Source organism: Macaca fascicularis, chromosome 15 (genome assembly GCF_037993035.2).
Source record: "Macaca fascicularis isolate 582-1 chromosome 15, T2T-MFA8v1.1".
NCBI lineage: Eukaryota > Metazoa > Chordata > Mammalia > Primates > Cercopithecidae > Macaca > Macaca fascicularis.
This window is the reverse complement of record NC_088389.1, coordinates 65,467,167-65,486,138: the sequence shown is the minus strand read 5'-3', so window position 1 is coordinate 65,486,138 and position 18,972 is coordinate 65,467,167. Positions and strand designations below refer to the sequence as shown.

Sequence of the window (18,972 nt, the reverse complement as noted above, 5' to 3'; positions counted from 1 at the left end):
AGTGGGCTTGAGACCATGTGATATGAAAAAAGTGAAAACAATGCTGGGAAAGCACATGAGGTGACTGCTAAGTAATATAAGATCAGGAGTTCTAAGTTTTCTGCCCATTGGGATCACTTTTAAAGTGTCCCTAAACGATAACTGTCTTTTATGGGATTACAAGGACAGAGTTTGGGCATCTGTGTGTGTATATATATCGCTCACCTAGGTGACTGATGTGTACCAAACATTGAAGTTAATTAGTAGAAATAGTAAGATCCTAGAGAAGTGTAGAGGAGTGGGAGTGTCCTAAGGATGGAAAGATGGGAAAGCTTCTGTACACACATTCCCAAGGTACTTCTATGTGTTTCTTAATTGTTTAAGGGCCCCTTTATCTCATCCTATCTATGCCTTAATGACCTAGTACAGTACCTGACACTCAGCAACAGCTTTGTGTCAGGTACTCACTAAGGCATAGCCTGTCTCCTTAGGGAGCTCACTTTATTAGCATTTGAAAACAAATGACCATGTAGTATTATACCTATAGAAGCCTAAACAAGATACATTGGGAGAAATACATAATGTAATAGATTTCCTAGCAGAGAGAATTCCTCATAACCAATACTTTTTCAGGTGAAAAAAGGGAAAACACCCATGTTTGCTAAAATACAGGAGTATAATAGCATGACATGTTAAGGGAATTACAGATGTTTGAGTGTAAATTCTGATGTGGGAAATACTAGAAAATTAAGTGAGAGAGGCACCAGGGTCTTCAAAGACATTGAAGTCATGATAAAAGAGTATGGTTCTTAATCTAAGAAGGGATGGGATACCACTTAAGTATTTTTGGGAGGGAAGAGGTGATGCTGTTTGAGTTCTGATAAAAGACAGTTGCCTGGTATGGTAGCTCACATCTGTAATCGCAACACTTTTGGAGGTGGGTGGATCACCTGAAGTCAAGAGTTCGAGACCAACCTGGCCAACATGGTGAAACCCCGTTTCTACCAAAAAATACAAAAGTTAGTCGGGAGTAGTGGCACACACCTGTAAGCCCAGCTACTTCAGAGGCTGAGGCAGGAGAATCACTTGAACCCGGGAGGCAGAGGTTGCAGTGAGCTGAGATCGCACCACTGCACTCCAGCCTGGGCAACAGAGCAAGACTACGTCTCAAAAAAAAAAAAAAAAGACAATGGCTCATGCCTGTAATCCCAGCACTTTGGGAGGCCGAGGCAGGCAAATCGTTTGAGCCCAGGAGTTCGAGACAAGCCTGGGCCACGTGGCAAAATCTCATCTTTACAAAAAAATTAGCCAGGCATGGTGGGTTATACCTGTAATCCCAGCTATTGGGAGTCTGAGGTGGGAGGATTGCTTGAGCCCTGAATCCAGAGGTTGCAATGAGCTGAGATTGCGTCACTGCACTCCAGCCTGGGTGACACTGGGAGACCCTGTCTCAAAAAAAACAAACAAAAAAAAGTAAATTGGCCAGGGGACCAACATGGACTAAACTGAGGCAGTAGTAATGGGGATGAGAGGACAGATATTTAAGTTGTAAAGCAATAGGTCTTTGGAGTGAGATTTATATTTTAAAAAGCGATGCTCATTTATTCAGAGACGTAAAATGGGAGAAACTGGCCATAGAGGTAGAAAATGCATATGCAGTCTACCTCTGCATATGGAACATCGGGACAGAGGCTTCCTAAAGGTATTTGTTTATATAAGCCAAGAGATGTCAGCATAAAGGGAGTCGTGGTTAAAATTATGGGAACAGAGATGATGTCCCAGGGAGCATGCTGAGTGTGGAGACAAGCCCAGAAGCCTCAGGACCATCAGTATGCAAAGCAAGGCAACAGAAGAAAAGCTTCAAGCACAGCTAAGAGATTGACATTAGGAAGATCAGGAAGAGTGGTCTAGTCGACTCAAATTTTTATAATTGTTGAAGGAAACAATTTATTGTTCTGTTCATTCATACAATCAGTATTTATTGCACCATCTCTTATGTGCCAGGCTATGTGCTAGGCACTGACTGGGGAAATAGAAGGGACTAAGAAAGACATTTACGCTCACACTGAAATATGTGGAGACAGAAGAGTGAGCAAGCAAAAAATACTAGACAGTGCTAAGTGGATAATGTGAAAGAATGACTAGATGGCTGCTTTAAATTGGGTCATGAGGCCAGGCCTTCTCTAAGGTGATATTTAAGCCTTAATATCTGAGGCCTTCATTCCAAATGACAAGAAGGAGCCAGGCATGTGTGGGGCAGGGGAAGAGCAACTGGTCCAGACAGAAAAATCAACAAGGTGTGTCTGAGATACCAAAAAAAGACCAGGGTGAATGTGTTGAAGGGCTGGAGAAAATATAAGAGTGGGTTGTGTGGCCGGGTACGGTGGCTCATGCCTGTAATCCCAGTACTTTGGGAGGCTGAGCTGGGCAGATCATGATCAGGAGTTTGAGACCAGCCTGGCCAACATGGTGAAATCCCGTCCCTACTAAAAGTATAAAATTTAGCCAAGTGTGGTGGGAGCCTGTAATCCCAACTACTGGGGACACTGAGGCAGAAGAATTGCTTGAACCTTGGGAGGTCAAGGTTGCAGTGAGCTGAGATCGCGCCACTACACTCCAGTCCGAGTGACAGAGCGAGACTCCGTCTCAGGTGGGGAAGAGTGGGTTGTGCAAGACTTTGGAATCTGGCGTAAGGCATTTGAATTTTACTATAAGTGAAAATTAAGATAAGAGGATAATTAAGAATTGTTGGGGCACATGAGTTTGGTGGTGAGGTGACTAGGCCAAAACTCTTAACACTCTAGCCAACCCCCTAAGCACCCCACCCCACATTAAATCAGAGTGGCACTTTTTATTCGCATACGCAATCTTACGATCTATCCCCAGTAGGATATTAGTCCTTCTATTATCTCTTCTTATTCTAGTAGTTATCCCTGTGCTTCACACCTGCAAACAACAAAGCATAACATTCCGTCCACTAAGTCAATGCCTGTTCTGATTCTTAGTCGCCAACCTACTGGCCCTTACATGAAGTGGAGGACAGCCAGCTGACGAGGTGATTCTGGCTATTAACTGATCCACTGCTTTAAACTCCCTCGGTGTTAACAGTGTATTTCCCCCACTAAAAAGTCAAAGTTTACTTCAAAATTGTACCCAATGGGTTGAAAGCATTTGGTGTAGTACAGGGTATCTGTCAGATGCTTTCAGGCAGATACTGAAGTTTGGAGAGCTGAGTCATAAGTAATATTGATTATTTAAGGCCAATTATAAATCTGTCTCAAAACAATGACTTACCATAAACCACTTCTTGTCACCCTCCCTTCAGGAAACAAGTTTCAGCCACTAAGGCCGAAGCAGAAAAGGATGGAGTGAAGGTCCCCACAACCCTGGCGGAATACTGCATCAAAACTAAAGTGCCTTCCAATGACAACAGCTCAGATTTGCTTTACGACGACTTGTATGACGACGACATTGATGATGAAGATGAGGAGGAGGAAGATGCCGACTGTTATGATGATGATGATTCTGGGAATGAGGAGTCGTGACGTGCTCCTTCAGTGCCCCTGTACTGCCCTGCCGTCTCAGGCCAAAGGGAGGGGAGCAAGTGGGGACCTGGCCATGGCCCCTCAGCAAAAACCTATTCACAGCGGGTGGGGAAACACACACAGCTCCTGCTGACTCCCCTTATGGATCTCAGTTTGCTCCTTTTTATGGACCTTTAATGGAGAGAGAGTAACCCTCCACAGAATGTCTGAATTCTTGCATTCTTTACCCTTCCATCACTGTATTGATTCTTTTTTAAAAAAACATCAACCCAAACTCCCGCCTCACTTCGTCTCTACAGAATGTTCACAGCAAAACACGTTTGGTCTGTTTTTAGATTCTTGAAGAATTCAATAGTCTTTCAAGAGGTTGAATGTGTTTAAAGCTGGGAACCTGTTGGGAGCTCACAAGCGCTGCATATACTGGGTAGCAAAAGAAAATGGAATTAAACCCACAAAACAAACTTGGAAAAAAAAAAAAAAAAAAGCAAATTTGCCAAGGTTTAGCTGCTCATTTACATTAGTGTGTGTGCATTCATTCAGCCCCATGGTGGTGAATTCTGTTTCTTTCCCTTCCTAAGGCTGGGACATGGTGGGCGTCAGGGACTTTCTGCTAAGCCTGATGAAATGTGCTCCTTCAATCTCCATGAAACCATCGTAACATGGAGGCCTCAGCTGCTTGAGGAGAGAAATCAGACTTTGTTTTTTGAAATCAATTGGGATTGAAAGCCTGAAATAAATATTCATACTTTACATAGAACTGAGCACTTGGTTGCTATTTATTTTAAAGGCAGGGTTATTTTTCCCCCCAGGGAGTGGGACAAGTGGGGAAGTTGGGATGAGTGTGTGTGGGTGGATTTAGTGATGGGAACAAAGAGTTAAAAGTCACTATGCTAAGTTTGGTTGATACTACTGGGGGGAAAAAATTGAAACTACTGGTGACCACTGTTGGGAGAGGAAACAGCATGGCCTTCCCATCAAAAATACACTCTTACCATGACGTTTTGGTTTTTTCAAGTAGCCACTTTAAATTACTCAGTATTAATCCTAGGTGCATGTGTTAAGATTTCGGTTTTCATCGAGCTGCTTATACTGATAGTGAGAAACTTGGATGTGTGTGAGACGAGTTACCGCTTTCTTCATTGGATGTGATCTGGACTTTTTTTCCCCTTTCAACATACCTAGGCTGTGGAGTGCAAGCAGAATTGTGCATAGAAATTGTGGCAGGGCTGAGAGAGTTGACTGCAGGCAGGTTTTAGGCCAGATAAGGCTAGATCTTCCTGCGATGCACTCGCTGCAGCTTTTGATTTTCCAGATCTCAATCATGTTGCTTCAATCAATATTGAGATCCAGCAGCCTTCACCATCCAGGGACTTCAGAACTTGAAGGTAATTTTTGGTTGTTATGGGGGCGCACCAGATCATAAGAGGGCATTATTTGGAGGAAACAGCTATAATGTAAAATCAGATTACAGAAGGCAAATGCAGCAAGGACTGACTATAGTCCTATTTCAGACCCCTGGGCACTAGTGTCAGCTCCTCCTTTGGCTCGTAACTCAGAACCAAAGGGCAGATTAGGGACAGGGGCAGGAGGGATCCTAGGATGGCCAGAGTAGGTGACACTTCCTTAGCTCCTCCTTCGTTCTGATCTCAGGGTTTTCACTCTTCAAACTCCCAAACACATGACTTCTTCCCAGCAGCCCTTCCCGGCCTCTAAAAGTTTAGTCTGGCATGAAATGGGACTGTTTAACAAACTAAGGCTCTTAGGGGACACCGTTGAGCCTGGTCCCAGCATCTCTGTGATCTCCACAGGGCCAGGGTTGCTATTTGCACCCAGAATCTAGTGACTTCAGTCAGATCCATGGAACAGAGCAGCTTTGAAATACATTGTCAAGTTGCCTGATCACAAACTCTCATAGAAAGATGTTGGAACTACCTTTTTACTCCCCATACTTTTTAAGTAATGCTTCCAGATTAACCTGCAAATCTTCTGGAGCCAGAGCCTCTCACAGTGCTCTGGTTTACCTCCCCCAAAACCCCCATGCAAGTTTACAGCCAGTAGCTTGGTCTTATTCTCTTGGAGCCCTAAAATTAAGCCTTTCATTCCCCTTACTGCGAAAGCTTCTCACTCCCAGGGCAGCCCCGGCACCCTGGCATTGCGGAAGGTGCTCTGCTGCACAGCTCTGTTCCGTCAGGCCCTATTGGCCTCTGTTACACACTGACTCAGGGAGCCAGAGCGCCAAGTGGAGGTTGTACCTTTCAGTCCTTTGGGGTGTTAACTGTCAAGGGCTGGGTTTGCCTCTGATGAGTACAATCAGTTCCAGAAGACTGGGTAAGTCTCTTGCTAGCAGGTGGACATTCTGGTATTTTAGACTGACTGAACGAAACTCAGAGGCTGGTTCCAGAGCTCTGTCCCTGAGAACACATCCCTATGGAAAATACTTGAGTTTGTAATTTTTTTTTTTCTTCTGGGAGTAGAGGTCTCAGGCTCAATCCGGAACCATGTATGTACAGTTGTGCTTATTATTTGGTGTGACATGAACTAAAAATCTTGCATTTTTAGATTCCTTTTAATTCTAATTGAGGCCTCACTGGATGCTCTTCAGTTCTGTGTATTTTGAGGCTGGGTGGAGAAAGTATATGATTCCGCTGTTGCTTCTTTCAGTCTTCCCCCCTTCTCCTTTTATCATTCCAGAGTTCTTTTCTATTAGTCAGACTTTTTTGTAGAAACCTTCTTTCACTTGCCCTGGCAAACTGCTTCTTTACTTGCTGGTTTCCTTACGTTTGGGGCACATATTCTAAGAAACCGATCGGAAGGGGAAATGTGCAGCTCTCCACTGAAAATGAACTCTCCACCCCTCCCATCCTGATAAACAAGGTTTACATTTACAACTAAAAGGATTCAGAGATGCAATTTTCAACTATTCTGAAACCAGCAGGACACACCTGACTTTAATAGTTTTAGCTGAAATTGTAGATGTTTTTCTTCAGTTTAACTTATGAGAAAAGATTATCTGATGCATTTTGTGTTGACTTCCCCTTTAGTGGTTTATTTTGTCTTTTTCTGCCCATCTGTCTACTAATAAAATGTGAAATAAAATACCTGTATTGCTACTTCCCCATGAAATGACCCTCTTCTTTTTTTACCTTGTGTTAAAGAAAACTAAAAGGTGGTCTCAATATCACTGTTAACCTTGCAGATTATGCCAGGGCTCAGCTGAAAAATTAGACAAAAACCACAACTGGGGAATCTGCCTTTCTAACTCACCTCCCTGGTGTATCCCCAATCCCTTCAAGCTCCTTATAGACGTGGCCATTTGTTAAACTTGATTCTGAAAACGGAAGCTGATACAAGTAGGTCAATGAGGGACTGAGAGGTGCTCTGCTGCTTTCCTTAGGCAAACATTTTCACTGTCATTTGTTTTCCTAACTAACTTATTGCTGCTAATAGCAGGGATCAGGCAGATCACCCTATTTAATAAAAGTCCTAATTTTACTTGTAGACACTTACCTTTTTCTAGGTAAGGTCCCAAGCTGCCCTATCCCTAAGTCTCTTAAGGAGCTTTAAGAAAAGCCAGGTTAACTTTGATCAACATGGCCTTGGCCCTGTGAGGAGGTTTAGCTCTCCTTACAGCCATTGTCATTTGGGCCAAGACGGTCCAGTTAAAAGGAAAACCATTTCAAGCCTTTATAGCCTGTGTCAGAAGACTACAACCATGTGGGGTCTCCTTTAGTCCTATGAAGTCCAGGGCTTCTGCCCTGAGCTGCCTTTCAGTCACACCACACAGACCGTGCATGCTCTCAGAACTTTATTAGGTGGGGATTGGGCAAGAGAAAACCCCTGAAACAGTTGCCCACCTGGTTCAAGACAACCGGAATGGAGATGTGTTGCTTGGAGATATCTTTGATTTTTAAAGGGGAGCTGACTGGCTGAACAACTGAGATTATTATTTTTTTCATGGTCAGCCAGTCTCTAGTAAGTCTCTAGGGACATGACCAGACTAGAAGCCGCTGTTTGAAGACAAACAGGTGCCCATATTTGTGTTGGCTGGAGGGATATCGCTGCTATTCCCAGATCAATATTTGGTGGAAGGAGACCATGACAGATGACAAAATGAACAGTTTCTCAAAAACAGGGGTATAAAGTAATTACACAGGAAAGAAAAATAATTTCCAAAGGAGTGAGACAAGTCGTGATTCTTCATTGGTACCTGACCCCTTTACCCAAACAGCCTTGAACCAGCCCTTCCAGAGACTGCCCCTAGTGGCCCACTGGGCAGTGCAGGCTATGAAGAGGACCTGAAGGCAGATGGGGTGGGGGCACTTATTTTGCTACAGTAGAGAAGGGGCTTGAATGGGGAGAACAGACCTGGCTAACATCTGCAGCCGTCCCCGAACTCCCCCAGACTTCTATCACATTTACAAATACATACATAAATACATTACATACAATAGCCAGTCTGGGAGGCAGGCTCCCCACAGAGGCATGGCTGACACATGTCTCGGGAATTCTAGGGAAGGGCACTGGGCTCCCAAATATGTGCTCGTGTGTTCTCTCCTGCCCAGGATAAGCCGTGCCCCAGCACGCCCCTCTCTTCCAGATTTAGTTTGTCCAGTATGGAGAGTTGCCGTAGGCAGGTTTGGAGGCTTGAGACTTGGGCTGCAGGGAGCTGGGCTGGCTGCGCTGACCCGAGCCACTCTGCAGAAAAGGAGAAGGGAAGGCTGTCAAGGCTGGAGCAGAACCCCTAGCCTAGAGCAGGGTGGCTACCTCCATCACTGTGCTCACCTGGGCATCCTGCGGAAGGTGGTGGTGCAGCAGCTGGGAGTGGGGCTGCTGGTGGGCTGGCAAAATGTGCAGGAATGGTGGGGGCGCATAGCCAGGGGCCGCTCCCGGGGCCAGGGGTCCAGTGGAGCCCAAGGCTGAGGGCAGGCTGAAAGGTGGAGGGGTTCCTGCATGAAATCCCTGCTTGTCAAAAGTCTGCAGGGCAAAGACGACAATGGTGAAGGTCATGTTGGGCTGTAACCTCCCAAAAACCTATACACCCAACCCACCTTTGTCCCTCACCTGTGTCTTATTGTAGACAGAACCAGTCATATCAGGTAGACCGGCGGTGCTTGAAGACACTGATACTCCTAGGAGGAAAAGCAGTTGTTCCCCACAGCAGTTGTTCCCAGCTCCAGGCTCCCCACCTCCAGGGGCACTCAGGGGTTGCCCTGCCTGATAGGGGATCAGGCAGGAGCCTACCACTCCAGGCCTTATCCTGGAAAGGAGAGGTAAACGCTACCTTTGCCAGGCCCAGAACCTGTAGACTTGTTTGGTGCCTGCGATGATCCAGCATAGCCACCTTTGGAGTAGTCTCCTGCTGCTGTCCCCTGGGTCAGGTCGTCATAACCTAGCGTGGCAGAGTATAAGAGGCAAGTGTGAGCCACGCAAGCCTGTCTGACCCCGTGTGTCTCTCTGGGGAGCACCCCTCACCTGTACTGTAGCCATGCTGGCCATAACCACTGGCCTGCGGGAAGGGAGGTGTGGGAGTGCTGAGGTTCACCCCATGTTGCTTGGCTGAGGCTGGAGGGACCTGGTGGGGCAAGCAGATGAGGTATTAGTGTAGGAAGAGGCAAGCTGAGGCTGGTCAGGTACCCCTGCCAGAGCCTAAGGCAGCAGCTGACATACCTACAACCACAGGGGACCTGTGTTTTCATTAGTGCAACACATGTTGGATCTAAACACAGCAGGAGAAAGTGACCTTGTCCCCAGCCTGAACAGTTCCTGAAGGCCAGATAAGACGGAGTGGAATCATGACCCTCCCTCCCTGCTGGAAGATAGGTCCCAGGTTTCCACCTGCCAGCAACCCAAGGCCAGGAGACACAGTCACACCCGCTGAAATACTCACAAACATGGTGGGGCCATACTGGAAGGCACTGGGCACGCCTGTGTAGTAGGGAAGGCCAGTGTAGCTATAGCCAGGTGGCAGTGCAGGGTTCAGGAAGGGCTGCTGGGCTGTGTGGTGGGTCTGTGATTGGCTCTGCTGTGGCTGAGCTGGTGTGGTAGGGGGTGCAGGGGATGCAGAGTCCCCACGGCCAAACTTCGTGACATCACCTAGGAAAAAGCATTGACTCCAGCCACTGCCCTTCCTCCAACCAGAGAAAGGCCAAGCTGGCTTCCGCAAACAGGAACAGGTCTGGCTGCCAGCTCGGCACAGGCTGCCAAGAGGCCTCTCTCAGCCTTGTTGCTGCTGCTTCCCAGCTCTTGGAGTTTGTGCTAGGCCGGCCCCGGGCCACTCCTCATCCACTGAGCAAACTCACCTGGATACGGATTATTAGCTAGGCTCCCATCTCGGCTGGCAAGCGCTGTGGGTGCAGCAAAGGGAATTCCATAGTAGTCCTAGGAGAGACCAGGGAGGCTCGATCAGTGACTGGCCCTGCTTGACTCCCAGGACAGCAGAACCAGCCCATGAAAGTTTAGGTGATGCTACACTCCTGAAATAGACTGCACGCCTGAAAGCCAGCAGTCCCAGGGAACACCAAGTAAATGGTGCCCCTCAGAGGAGTGTGCAAGTAGGTGGCCTAACACACGAGCGCACAGACCAGCCAACCCTGCAGCTTCGCCAGGCAGAGCTGCTGCAGACCAAGCCTCAAACATCCATCTGACACCACAGGCAGATGCTTGTGTGAATGCCTCGGGCTGAACCACTTCACTGGCTTTTCTGTGAGAGACTACAGAGCAGCTAAGAAAGCTGACTAAACAGAGCAGCCCCAAAAAAGGGGGCAACAGAAGTACAAGGGCCTGAAAGGTTTAAGGGGGGACAGGGGGCAGTGCCAGGTAGGCACAGGAATGAGCAGGACCCCAGGTGAAGCCCGGAACTGGCCTGTCACCACCTACACTGCTCTGAAAACACTGACATGGTCTAGGATAAGCTTGTCCAACCCACGGCCCGTGACAGCTTTGAATGTGGCCCAACACAAATTCATCTTTCTTAAAACATGAAATTTGCAAATCTTTTAAAGCTCATCAGCTATCTTTAATGTGAGTGTATTTTATGTGTGGCCTAAGACAATTCTTTCAATGTGGCCCAAGGAAGCCAAAACATTGGACACCCCTGGCCTAGGACTTGAGGGAAGTATGGCAGATACAACACAGTGTGGAGACAGAGACAGCAAAACACAGTGGAACTTCGTGGAGGAGGAGAGGCCTCACCTGACCCTCACTCACCATCCAGGGCCTCGCACTCCCGACACACCTGGCCCCTGAGGACAGGGAAAGCCCTTGGGCTGTGCCCGATCATGGCCAGAAAGGAGCCATCCTGGCTGGGAATGGCACTTACACCCTCCAGGAAACCTTCCGGAAACCCACAGCAGCCTAGAACCCCCAGGGGAGGCAGAGCTGGGAATGCACAGAGCTGCACAACTGAGGACGGGAGTAGAGAAAGCCCAGAAGGGGGAGCCCTTTCACAGAACATGAGAAATCTCCAGGCAGGAACCAGGCTCACAAGCAGCAGAGGTGAACAAAAAACTCGAGGGATAGAAAGAGCAACATATCTCAAAAGGTGGGCTCCAGAGGGTGTTTTCTCTAAGGCACAAAGTGATAAAAGCCAAAAGAGTGCTTTGAATACGTGTGGAGACCATGGAGAGCCCCTGAAGCAGGAGGAATCCCGGGGCTCAGCACCACCTCCTGCACTCTGGGTCTTTGGCCCGCAGATTAAAGGGCCACTGGTTTGCAGTGGGGAGAAGCTGCTCAGCTCCCAGGCTGGGCCTCTGCTTCTGGAAACATGGCCAGCCAGTGGAAAAGGCTACTCTTTCGAAACAAGAGCAGCTCTATCAGCTCTTTGTGGTCCGGCAGAGAAGGGGGCAACTCCAACAGGGAAGAATGAGAAGGCGGCACTGCACAAGGGAGAAAGCCTCTTCCTCCAGGAACAGGAAAGATTGTATCCAGCAGGGGTGGACACGGGTGTCCAAACTGCTTGCAACTCTCTGACAAGTGCCCCGGGAAATGGCAGAGCAAGAAGAGAGTGGCTCCCAGGAGGAGGTCCTGCCCATGGGCAGGGCAAGGAGCGGCTCTATTGCCTTTTGTCCCCACAGTTGTGTTCATGTGGCTATCCCTGGAAAGGCCCACACTGCGTTCTGGCACCAACGGTCAGAATGAAGAGGCAACCCTGGCCTCAGAGTAAGGCTGCAACCAACAGGGACGTCCCAGGGCAGGCATTCTCACAAATCTAGATGGGAGGCCAGACCTAGAAGAGATCTTAAAGACCATCAGCTCAAGCCACTCATTCAGCTGATGGCAGAAGAGCAGTCACTGGCCACCTCAGACCAAAGACGCTATATGGTACTCTGAGGAAAAGGAAGACATTATAAAACTCTAGGGCCAAGCAAGCAACCTCCATGTCTTGTGTCATATGGGTTTTCTTTTTAAAAAAGAAAGGAAGAGAGAAAACAAGATGAAAGAGGGAAGATTATTAAGCACCAACATTTAGCAGGGGGCATGGCCTACCAGAGCCCCAGGTCCCAAAGGCCTTCATGTTTCCTAGGGATGAGCACCGGACATTCTGTGCCAAAGCTATGGTCACGCCTGGCACAACCGCCAGATGAAAACAGCTTTCTCAGTAGTGGTGCTGAGAGGTTCCTCAGGCAGAGGATCCCAAGGGCCAGACACGGTGGCAGCCAAGACCACAAGAGGGGGGACATGTAAAAGATTCTGAACCCTCTGCTCCGACCAGTCCACACCCCACTCACCACTGGCAGCCGTGACTGCAGCATCTGGAGCTCGTCATAGCCATAGATCTGTGTGAGAACCAGAACGTGTATTTTAGGAACCACATACCACCCCCTGGGAAGCCCAGGTCCATCTAGGAGTCAAAACAAGGTTGCGGGGCTGTAACACACCCGGGAATGGGATCTGGATCAGCTGTTATGGGAACAGGTCCTGCCTTCACAGAGTCTAGATGGAAGAAGACCACAGGGCTCAGCAGGGCAGAGATGGGGGGCTCAGGGATGGAAGGGCAGCTCGAGGTGGGCAACCTGGGCCCAATGCCAGGCTCCTGCCAGGTGCCAGCCCCTGAGGCCAGGGGAGCTGGGCAGGCCAGGAGTTCAACCAAGCACTCACCGGGTAGGCAGGAAGCAGTCCTCCAGGACCTACGAGGTACTGGTTGTGCAGCAGGGGAGGCACCCCCTGAGGCAAGTTTGGAGGTGCTTTGCCTGTATAGAGGGAAAAATCAAATGGAGTGAGGTAGTCACCACAAAGAGTGCGAGTCCTCAGCTGCTTCAGGAGGAGGTACAGTCACTGAGCTACCCCAGATGGGTTCAAAGAAGGGCAGTGGCCGAATGAGGCAGAGGGTCATTCTACAAAGCAGTGAAGGGGAGACAGAAAGCCCGGCCACCACACTGAGGTTTCAACGTCAGAGAGTTCTGGGCCCAGACAAAAGCAGCCCCTTTCCCCCAGTCCCTAAGGTCCCACTGCACTGAGCAAAGAGAAATATAAAAAGAATCTGCCTCCTCCAAAGAGGGCAAGGAAGCCATGCAGTGCCAGGAGAGGAACAGGATGAGTTCAAAGTGGGTTTTAGCAGCAACTATCAAATCATAGTCTGCTGGGCCTACCGACAGCCTAGGTCTGCAGTCGAGGAGCCCACAATAAGTCGTCCCTGGCCCCTCTAAGTCACCATGTCAACTCGGCTCCAGGGAAGAACAGAGAGGAAAGATTGGAAAGCTAGAAGCACACAGAGGCCAGGAATCCTGCCAGGGAGAATTCATCCCCATCAGGGGTGGGGAGATCAGGCCTCAAGGTCAATGGAACACACAGCACACCTGGCAGGACTGAGACTCTCCTGACACCTGCACTGCCTTCCTGGGACGCCAAGCAGACACCTTTGAGGGGCTCAGGGGTGGGCAGGAAAGGCCTCTGGAGCACATACCTGAGGTCACCAAGGGTGCGGCCCTGCTACTGCTGCTGGATGCACTCGTGGGGGTCCCACTCAGACAGAGGCTGTTCGCGGTGTTCATGCTACTGGACAGGCTGACGCCTGAGGATGCGGAACTCGAGACGGAGGTCGCTGCCGTGGAGAAGTTGGCTGAGGACTGGAGGGAAGAGGCGCTCTCCACACTGGCATGCTGGCAAAAGAAAAGCCAGGACACATGGATCTGGAGGCAGAGGAGGAGGGTGCTTGGGAGAGACTGGCCTGGGGCTTGGGCCCATAGTCTCAAGGCTGAGCAGGCAGGTGATGATGTAGCTACCCAGGCTCCCTTAAGGTGAGAGGCACCATGCTCAGTGCTCACTGTGGCCCCTCACACAGCCGCTGGTTCCAGCCATCAGGATACAATACATAAACTGAACATCAAAACCATTAACATTAAGCTCTAATGACCACAACTCTGTAAAAATCCTTCAAGCTGCTCATGCATTGGCATCCAAAATGAGGGCATAGAAATCCCAAGATAACTTTGGATCATAAATGAACACAGACCATCTGAATATGGGACAAGTACCTATCTCAGAGCAAAGCAAACAGTCTGAGAAGAGGCGAGCATAGGCCACAGGAAGCCCAGTGCAAGTCTCAATCTTTTGGAGGTTTCCCTTCTATTGGGATTCTCAGCCACTGTGGTCTGGAAACAACAGGAGGCTGAGAGAGGCCTTTGCTCCAAAACCTGGTGACATCTTTCAGTCCACCAACGCCTCACCAGGGCCCACCTAAAAGGGCATGGCCTGCCACTATGCCTGCTTGACAAGGTGCCCCTGGGAAGAAAGAGTGAACCAGCGGACGCTCCATCAGCCCCAAGTTCCAGGAGCCCCGCCCAGCTGCCCAACCCTAGCAACAGGGTCCTATGAAGAACTTCAAGCTCCGAGTGGGTAGGTGGGAGAGGTACACCTAGGTGGGCAAAGCAAGTTCCAAAAAAGGGAGGAAAAGCTCTGTAAGAGGGAGACCAGTCTCCAAACCAGGGCATAGAAAGCAGCATATAAACTCGTAGAGCAAAAGCCAAACAACAGGAAGGGCCCAGGAGAAGGACCCAACCTGCCTCCGCAGACTAACTCTCCGCGCCATCCCATGCCCACAGGTCACTACCCACCTGGGTACTGGCTTTAAGGAGCTAACATCAGAACAGATTCACCAAGGTAAAGACAGCCAAAAACATGGTTTCCTGGGGCTCCAAGGCATCTTATTCCTCCAGCACAGATGGGCAGGACTAGGCTGGAGAGAGCCCCACCAGGAAAAGGGCAAAGGATGCAACGGCCTGCCCGCCATCTAGGTCCTCTCCTTAGCGAGGAGCCAGACTCCCCACCACCTGCCACAGAAATCTGGAACAGCTCTGACCAATGCTCGCAAGTGTACTTGGATATATACAGCCTTTTAGTCTCAGAAGGAAAAATAAACACTCCCCATCGCTAAGAGAAGCTCACTAGGGAACTAGGTGCTCACTTGCTGAAAGGGACTCAAGAGTCATCCGGCAAGTCTCTTCTCCCTTAGCTGCCCGACAGGGTTCCTGTCTCTGGCCTTGACCTTCCAGAACTGGGAGGACATCAACCAGCTGGATTAAAAGGTCAACACCAATTTTAAAGGCCTCGCTCAGTCCATCCAATGGGGTCTATGCAGTCAACTCCCCATTGACGGATGGGCCCAGAGAAGCAAAGGCAGGAGAAGATGCTTAAATTTCCTTTAAGTACGGATGGAGAGTGATAAAGATCTAACTATGAGAAAATGGAAGAAAATACATAGATGTCTGTAAAAAAAAATCATAAACAGCAAACTTAGGGAAAAATCCCTATACTTCCCATCACGAAGGGCTCCCTAATACAGAAACAGAGACCAAAGACCTGACAAGAAAAGGAATCAAGAATATAAATAGCTCACATAGGCCAGGCGCGGGGGCTCACGCCTGTAATCTCAGCACTTTGGGAGGCGGAGGCAGGTGGATCACCTGAGGTCAGGAGTTTGAGACCAGCCTGGTCAACATGGTGAAACCCTGCCTCATTAAAATATAAAAAAAGTAGCTGGGCCTGGTGGCATGTGTCTGTAATCCCAGCTACTAGGGAGACTGAGGCAGGAGAATCGCTTGAACCCAGGAGGTAGAGGCTGCAGTGAGCCAAGATTGCGCCACTGCACTCCAGCCTGGGCCACAAGAGTAAAACTCGGTCTCAAAAAAATAATAATAAATAAATAAATAAAATAAAAATAAAAAACTCACATAAAGGAAATCAAATGGTTTTCAAATATATATAAAAAAGGATGTACAATCTCATTAAAAACTAGACTGATGGGCCATTTTTCTGCTAACATATTAAGAAAATACGAATGTTTAATAACACCATTTTGAGGAGGCAATGGTGTAACAGGACATTTTATTCACTGCCAGTGGGAGGTAAACAGGGTCAAATCACTATGCAGGGCAATCTGGAAATGTGTATAAAATCACAAATGCTTTGCTGTTCCATATCGTGGACTGACCTGCTACATACAGCTACACACATGAAACAACATAGGTAGGTTATCAAATGCAACATTCTCTGTAGTATCAAGACTGAAAACGACCCTAAAGCAGAACTGTGGGGAAAAACAACAACAACAACAAAACCCTTATGTTTCAACATGGAAACATCAAAATACACTTGTGGGGATACACAAGTGGGGAAAAAATTTGAAGGACACTGTACATAAAATACTCTCATTTATGTACCAAGAGAAAACGATAAAAAGGGCAGATAATGGCCGGCGCAGCGGCTCACGCCTGTAATCCCAGCACTTCGGGAGGCTGAGGCGGGTGGATTACGAGGTCAGGAGTTCGAGACCAGCCTGACCAACATAGTGAAACCCCGTTTCTACTAAAAATACAAAAATTGGCTGGGCGTGGTGGTGTGTACCTGTAACCCCAGCTACTCAGGAGGCTGAGGCAGGAGAATCACTTGAACCTGGGAAGTGGAGCTTGCAGTGAGCCGAGACTGCGCCACTGGACTCCAGCCTGGGCAACAGAGTGAGACTCCATCTCAAAAAAAAAGGGCAGATGATAATGGCAAAAAGACTATGTGTACGCACTGCATGTTTAGACTTCTATTTATTAAAAGAAAAATCATCTAAAGGATTGAGAAAATGTAAAGGTAGAGCCAAGTAGATGAGAGACAGAAAATCTTTTCATTGTAAATTGACAAGAATAGCAGAAGTAGATCAAGGGATACGTTTGACTTTTGGCTTTTTTTCCAATTTAAAATTTGCAGTTTTGATTTTTCTCTAGAGGCCAGAATGTCCATGACACATCAGAATTGAGCCTGCTGCAAGGGGTGGGCCTGCAGAGAGTCACTGAGAGGTCCTTGCCCCAGCCAAGCCCAGGGCTTCTGCAGAGCTGTGGAATTCACTTTTACAGGGGAAAAAGGAATATTTTGGGCTATTTGCAAATTGGAAGTTGGAATACCGAATCTACTGAGTAAAACAAACACTAATTTAGGTTGCAATATAAATTCTTATTAAGCTATAATTTTTCTGGTAGACATTCATTTTCTATATGGGGATTGTTTTAAACCTATTTGAAAAGCCAATTCAATCATACATCGTATCTAATTATGTACCCTGTTTTTATTGCCTAACATTGTACACTATGTAATTTATTAATGTTTTGTATAACATTTAAAATTTTTATTTCAAAAAGTAAAGCTTTATACTTTCATCGTATGTCAGTTACCATTTGAAACATTTTACATATGTTAATAGTTAATGTTCACAGCCATGCCATGACTATGAAGTATATACTATTATCTCAGTTTTCCAGATTAAAAAGATAAACAGAGGCACATAGAAGTTAGTTAATTGACCTGCCCGTTTTTACACAGGGAGTAAGGACAGAGCAGGCACACAAACCCAAGCAGTCTGGTTCCAGAGTCTGTATTTTTATCTCTAAGCCGTTCTGTCCCTGATAGCTATGTCCCTGCATGCCATAAAATATACCTACCAGAGTTTTTCTAAATAGTACTCTGTGATTAGACATTTAGGTTCAAAACTGAATATAAGAAAAAGTTCTTATATTCAAAAAACTTAATTTTATATTCAAAACTTTTATTCAAATAATTAAGTTTCTATTAATTATTGAAGGATGATCTATTATTAATAATAAAAGATTTGTAGAACATAGTAAAATTTTTGAACTTCAGAATGTCACTTTTTTTCCCAAGTTTGTTGTGACTTTATAAATGCTATACCAAAAGCAAATAATAAAAAATCACATATTCCTGTGGTCAACCCAGGCACAAAATTTCTTTCATGATTATTTTGCATTCTTATTCTGGCTTAAATAAAATCTATTTTTAAACAATTCAAAAAAAGAAAAAAAAAGAAAAAACTTTTCATTGTCTATCTTTCTATAACTTTTAAGATGAAATATTATAACAAACAGTTGACGGCTGAACAACAGGTTCGAAATGCATGGGTCCACTTACAGGCAGATTTCTTTTTCAACCCAATGCAGGCATGCATAATTTGAAAACACACATATTTGGAAGCCTGACTTTTCCTAGAGATGGGTTCTGCAGGGGCAACTGTGCGACTTGAGAATGTGCAGATTTTGGTGTAGGCAGCGGTCCTGGAACGAATCCCCCGCAAATATGGAGGGACAACTGTATTAACAATGTCACAGTTCTGTCATGCTGACAAAGTATGGAACCCACTGGATGAGGCGATTCTGGCTGTGGCAGGTTGGAATACATGATCTGGAGTTTTTTTTGAGGAGATGGAGAGTGCAGCTCACCATGAGTGCAGGAGCACTGGGCTCCCAGGCAGCAGTGGCACAGACACAGAGGGCAGCCCCATGGCGCTCCTGCTGAGGTCAGCTCACGGCTCCCATGAGCCACAGAGGGCAAGGGCAGGGGCAGGGGGACAGGCAGAGGTGTCCACACTGTGCTCTACTTTGAAAGTGGCAGTTTGTGTGTTTTATAAAAGATTCTGCGTAAGGTTTGACTTGGAACATCAGCGTGTGAAAGCCACAGCATTAGCCAGATCCAGAGGAAAGGACAGGACATCCCTTTTCCACCACCTCACTCTGCTAGTGAGCTGCTGCCTTCTTCAGAGGACCCCAAGTTCATATCAGTTTCCTGCCTCCTCTGTTCGTCTGCACCCTAATCCTTCCTCTCGGCCTGTGGACCTGCCTACTCCAACCTCACCCAACACCTCCTGCTGTCCAGGAGCATGGACATTTTGTTAATCCAGGCACCTTTCTATCCTCCCAATAGACGTTCCAGCCTCTCCTAAGTTTTCATTGGATGCCCTCTACAATCCGCCTCATCATCTCCATCTCACTGCCATTCACTCCGCAAGCCACCACAATCTGGCTGACACCTACCACTTAAAACCATGCTCACAGCTCCACGATCCACTGAGCCACACCTCAATGACCATAATCTAGGGCTACTCTTTGGCATATGAGGACACTTCCCAGCTGGTGCTCCCACTCCGGCCTCCTGTTTGGCTTCTTGGCAGTGCATGTTT

At 47.5% G+C, this 18,972-nt stretch overlaps 2 protein-coding genes across 22 annotated transcripts in view; one reads left to right on the top strand and one right to left on the bottom strand.

Moving 5' to 3' along the window:
* Window positions 1–6,647, top strand: part of UBE2R2 (ubiquitin conjugating enzyme E2 R2) — a 113,500-nt gene extending 106,853 nt beyond the window's left edge. For both annotated transcript variants that reach the window (XM_005581517.5, XM_005581516.5), the window contains one exon: window positions 3,305–6,647. In XM_005581517.5, coding sequence (XP_005581574.1) covers window positions 3,305–3,524 — 220 coding nt within the window. In that variant the 3' untranslated portion in view covers window positions 3,525–6,647. The remainder of the gene's footprint in view (window positions 1–3,304) is intronic.
* A 665-nt stretch (window positions 6,648–7,312) lies between these two features.
* The window catches only part of UBAP2 (ubiquitin associated protein 2), a 132,071-nt gene continuing 120,411 nt past the window's right edge, over window positions 7,313–18,972 (bottom strand). For 19 of the 20 annotated variants that reach the window (XR_012424631.1, XR_012424632.1, XM_074017298.1 and 16 more), the window contains 10 exons: window positions 13,426–13,621; window positions 12,621–12,712; window positions 12,251–12,298; window positions 9,824–9,902; window positions 9,412–9,617; window positions 8,997–9,096; window positions 8,806–8,913; window positions 8,586–8,653; window positions 8,307–8,498; window positions 7,313–8,219 (listed from right to left, as the gene is read on the bottom strand). Coding sequence is in view for 17 of the 20 variants with exons in the window: in XM_074017298.1 (XP_073873399.1) it covers window positions 8,124–8,219; window positions 8,307–8,498; window positions 8,586–8,653; window positions 8,806–8,913; window positions 8,997–9,096; window positions 9,412–9,617; window positions 9,824–9,902; window positions 12,251–12,298; window positions 12,621–12,712; window positions 13,426–13,621 (1,185 nt within the window). In the remaining 3 variants the exon portion in view is untranslated. The remainder of the gene's footprint in view (window positions 8,220–8,306; window positions 8,499–8,585; window positions 8,654–8,805; window positions 8,914–8,996; window positions 9,097–9,411; window positions 9,618–9,823; window positions 9,903–12,250; window positions 12,299–12,620; window positions 12,713–13,425; window positions 13,622–18,972) is intronic. The other variant, XR_012424630.1, reaches the window with a different exon arrangement.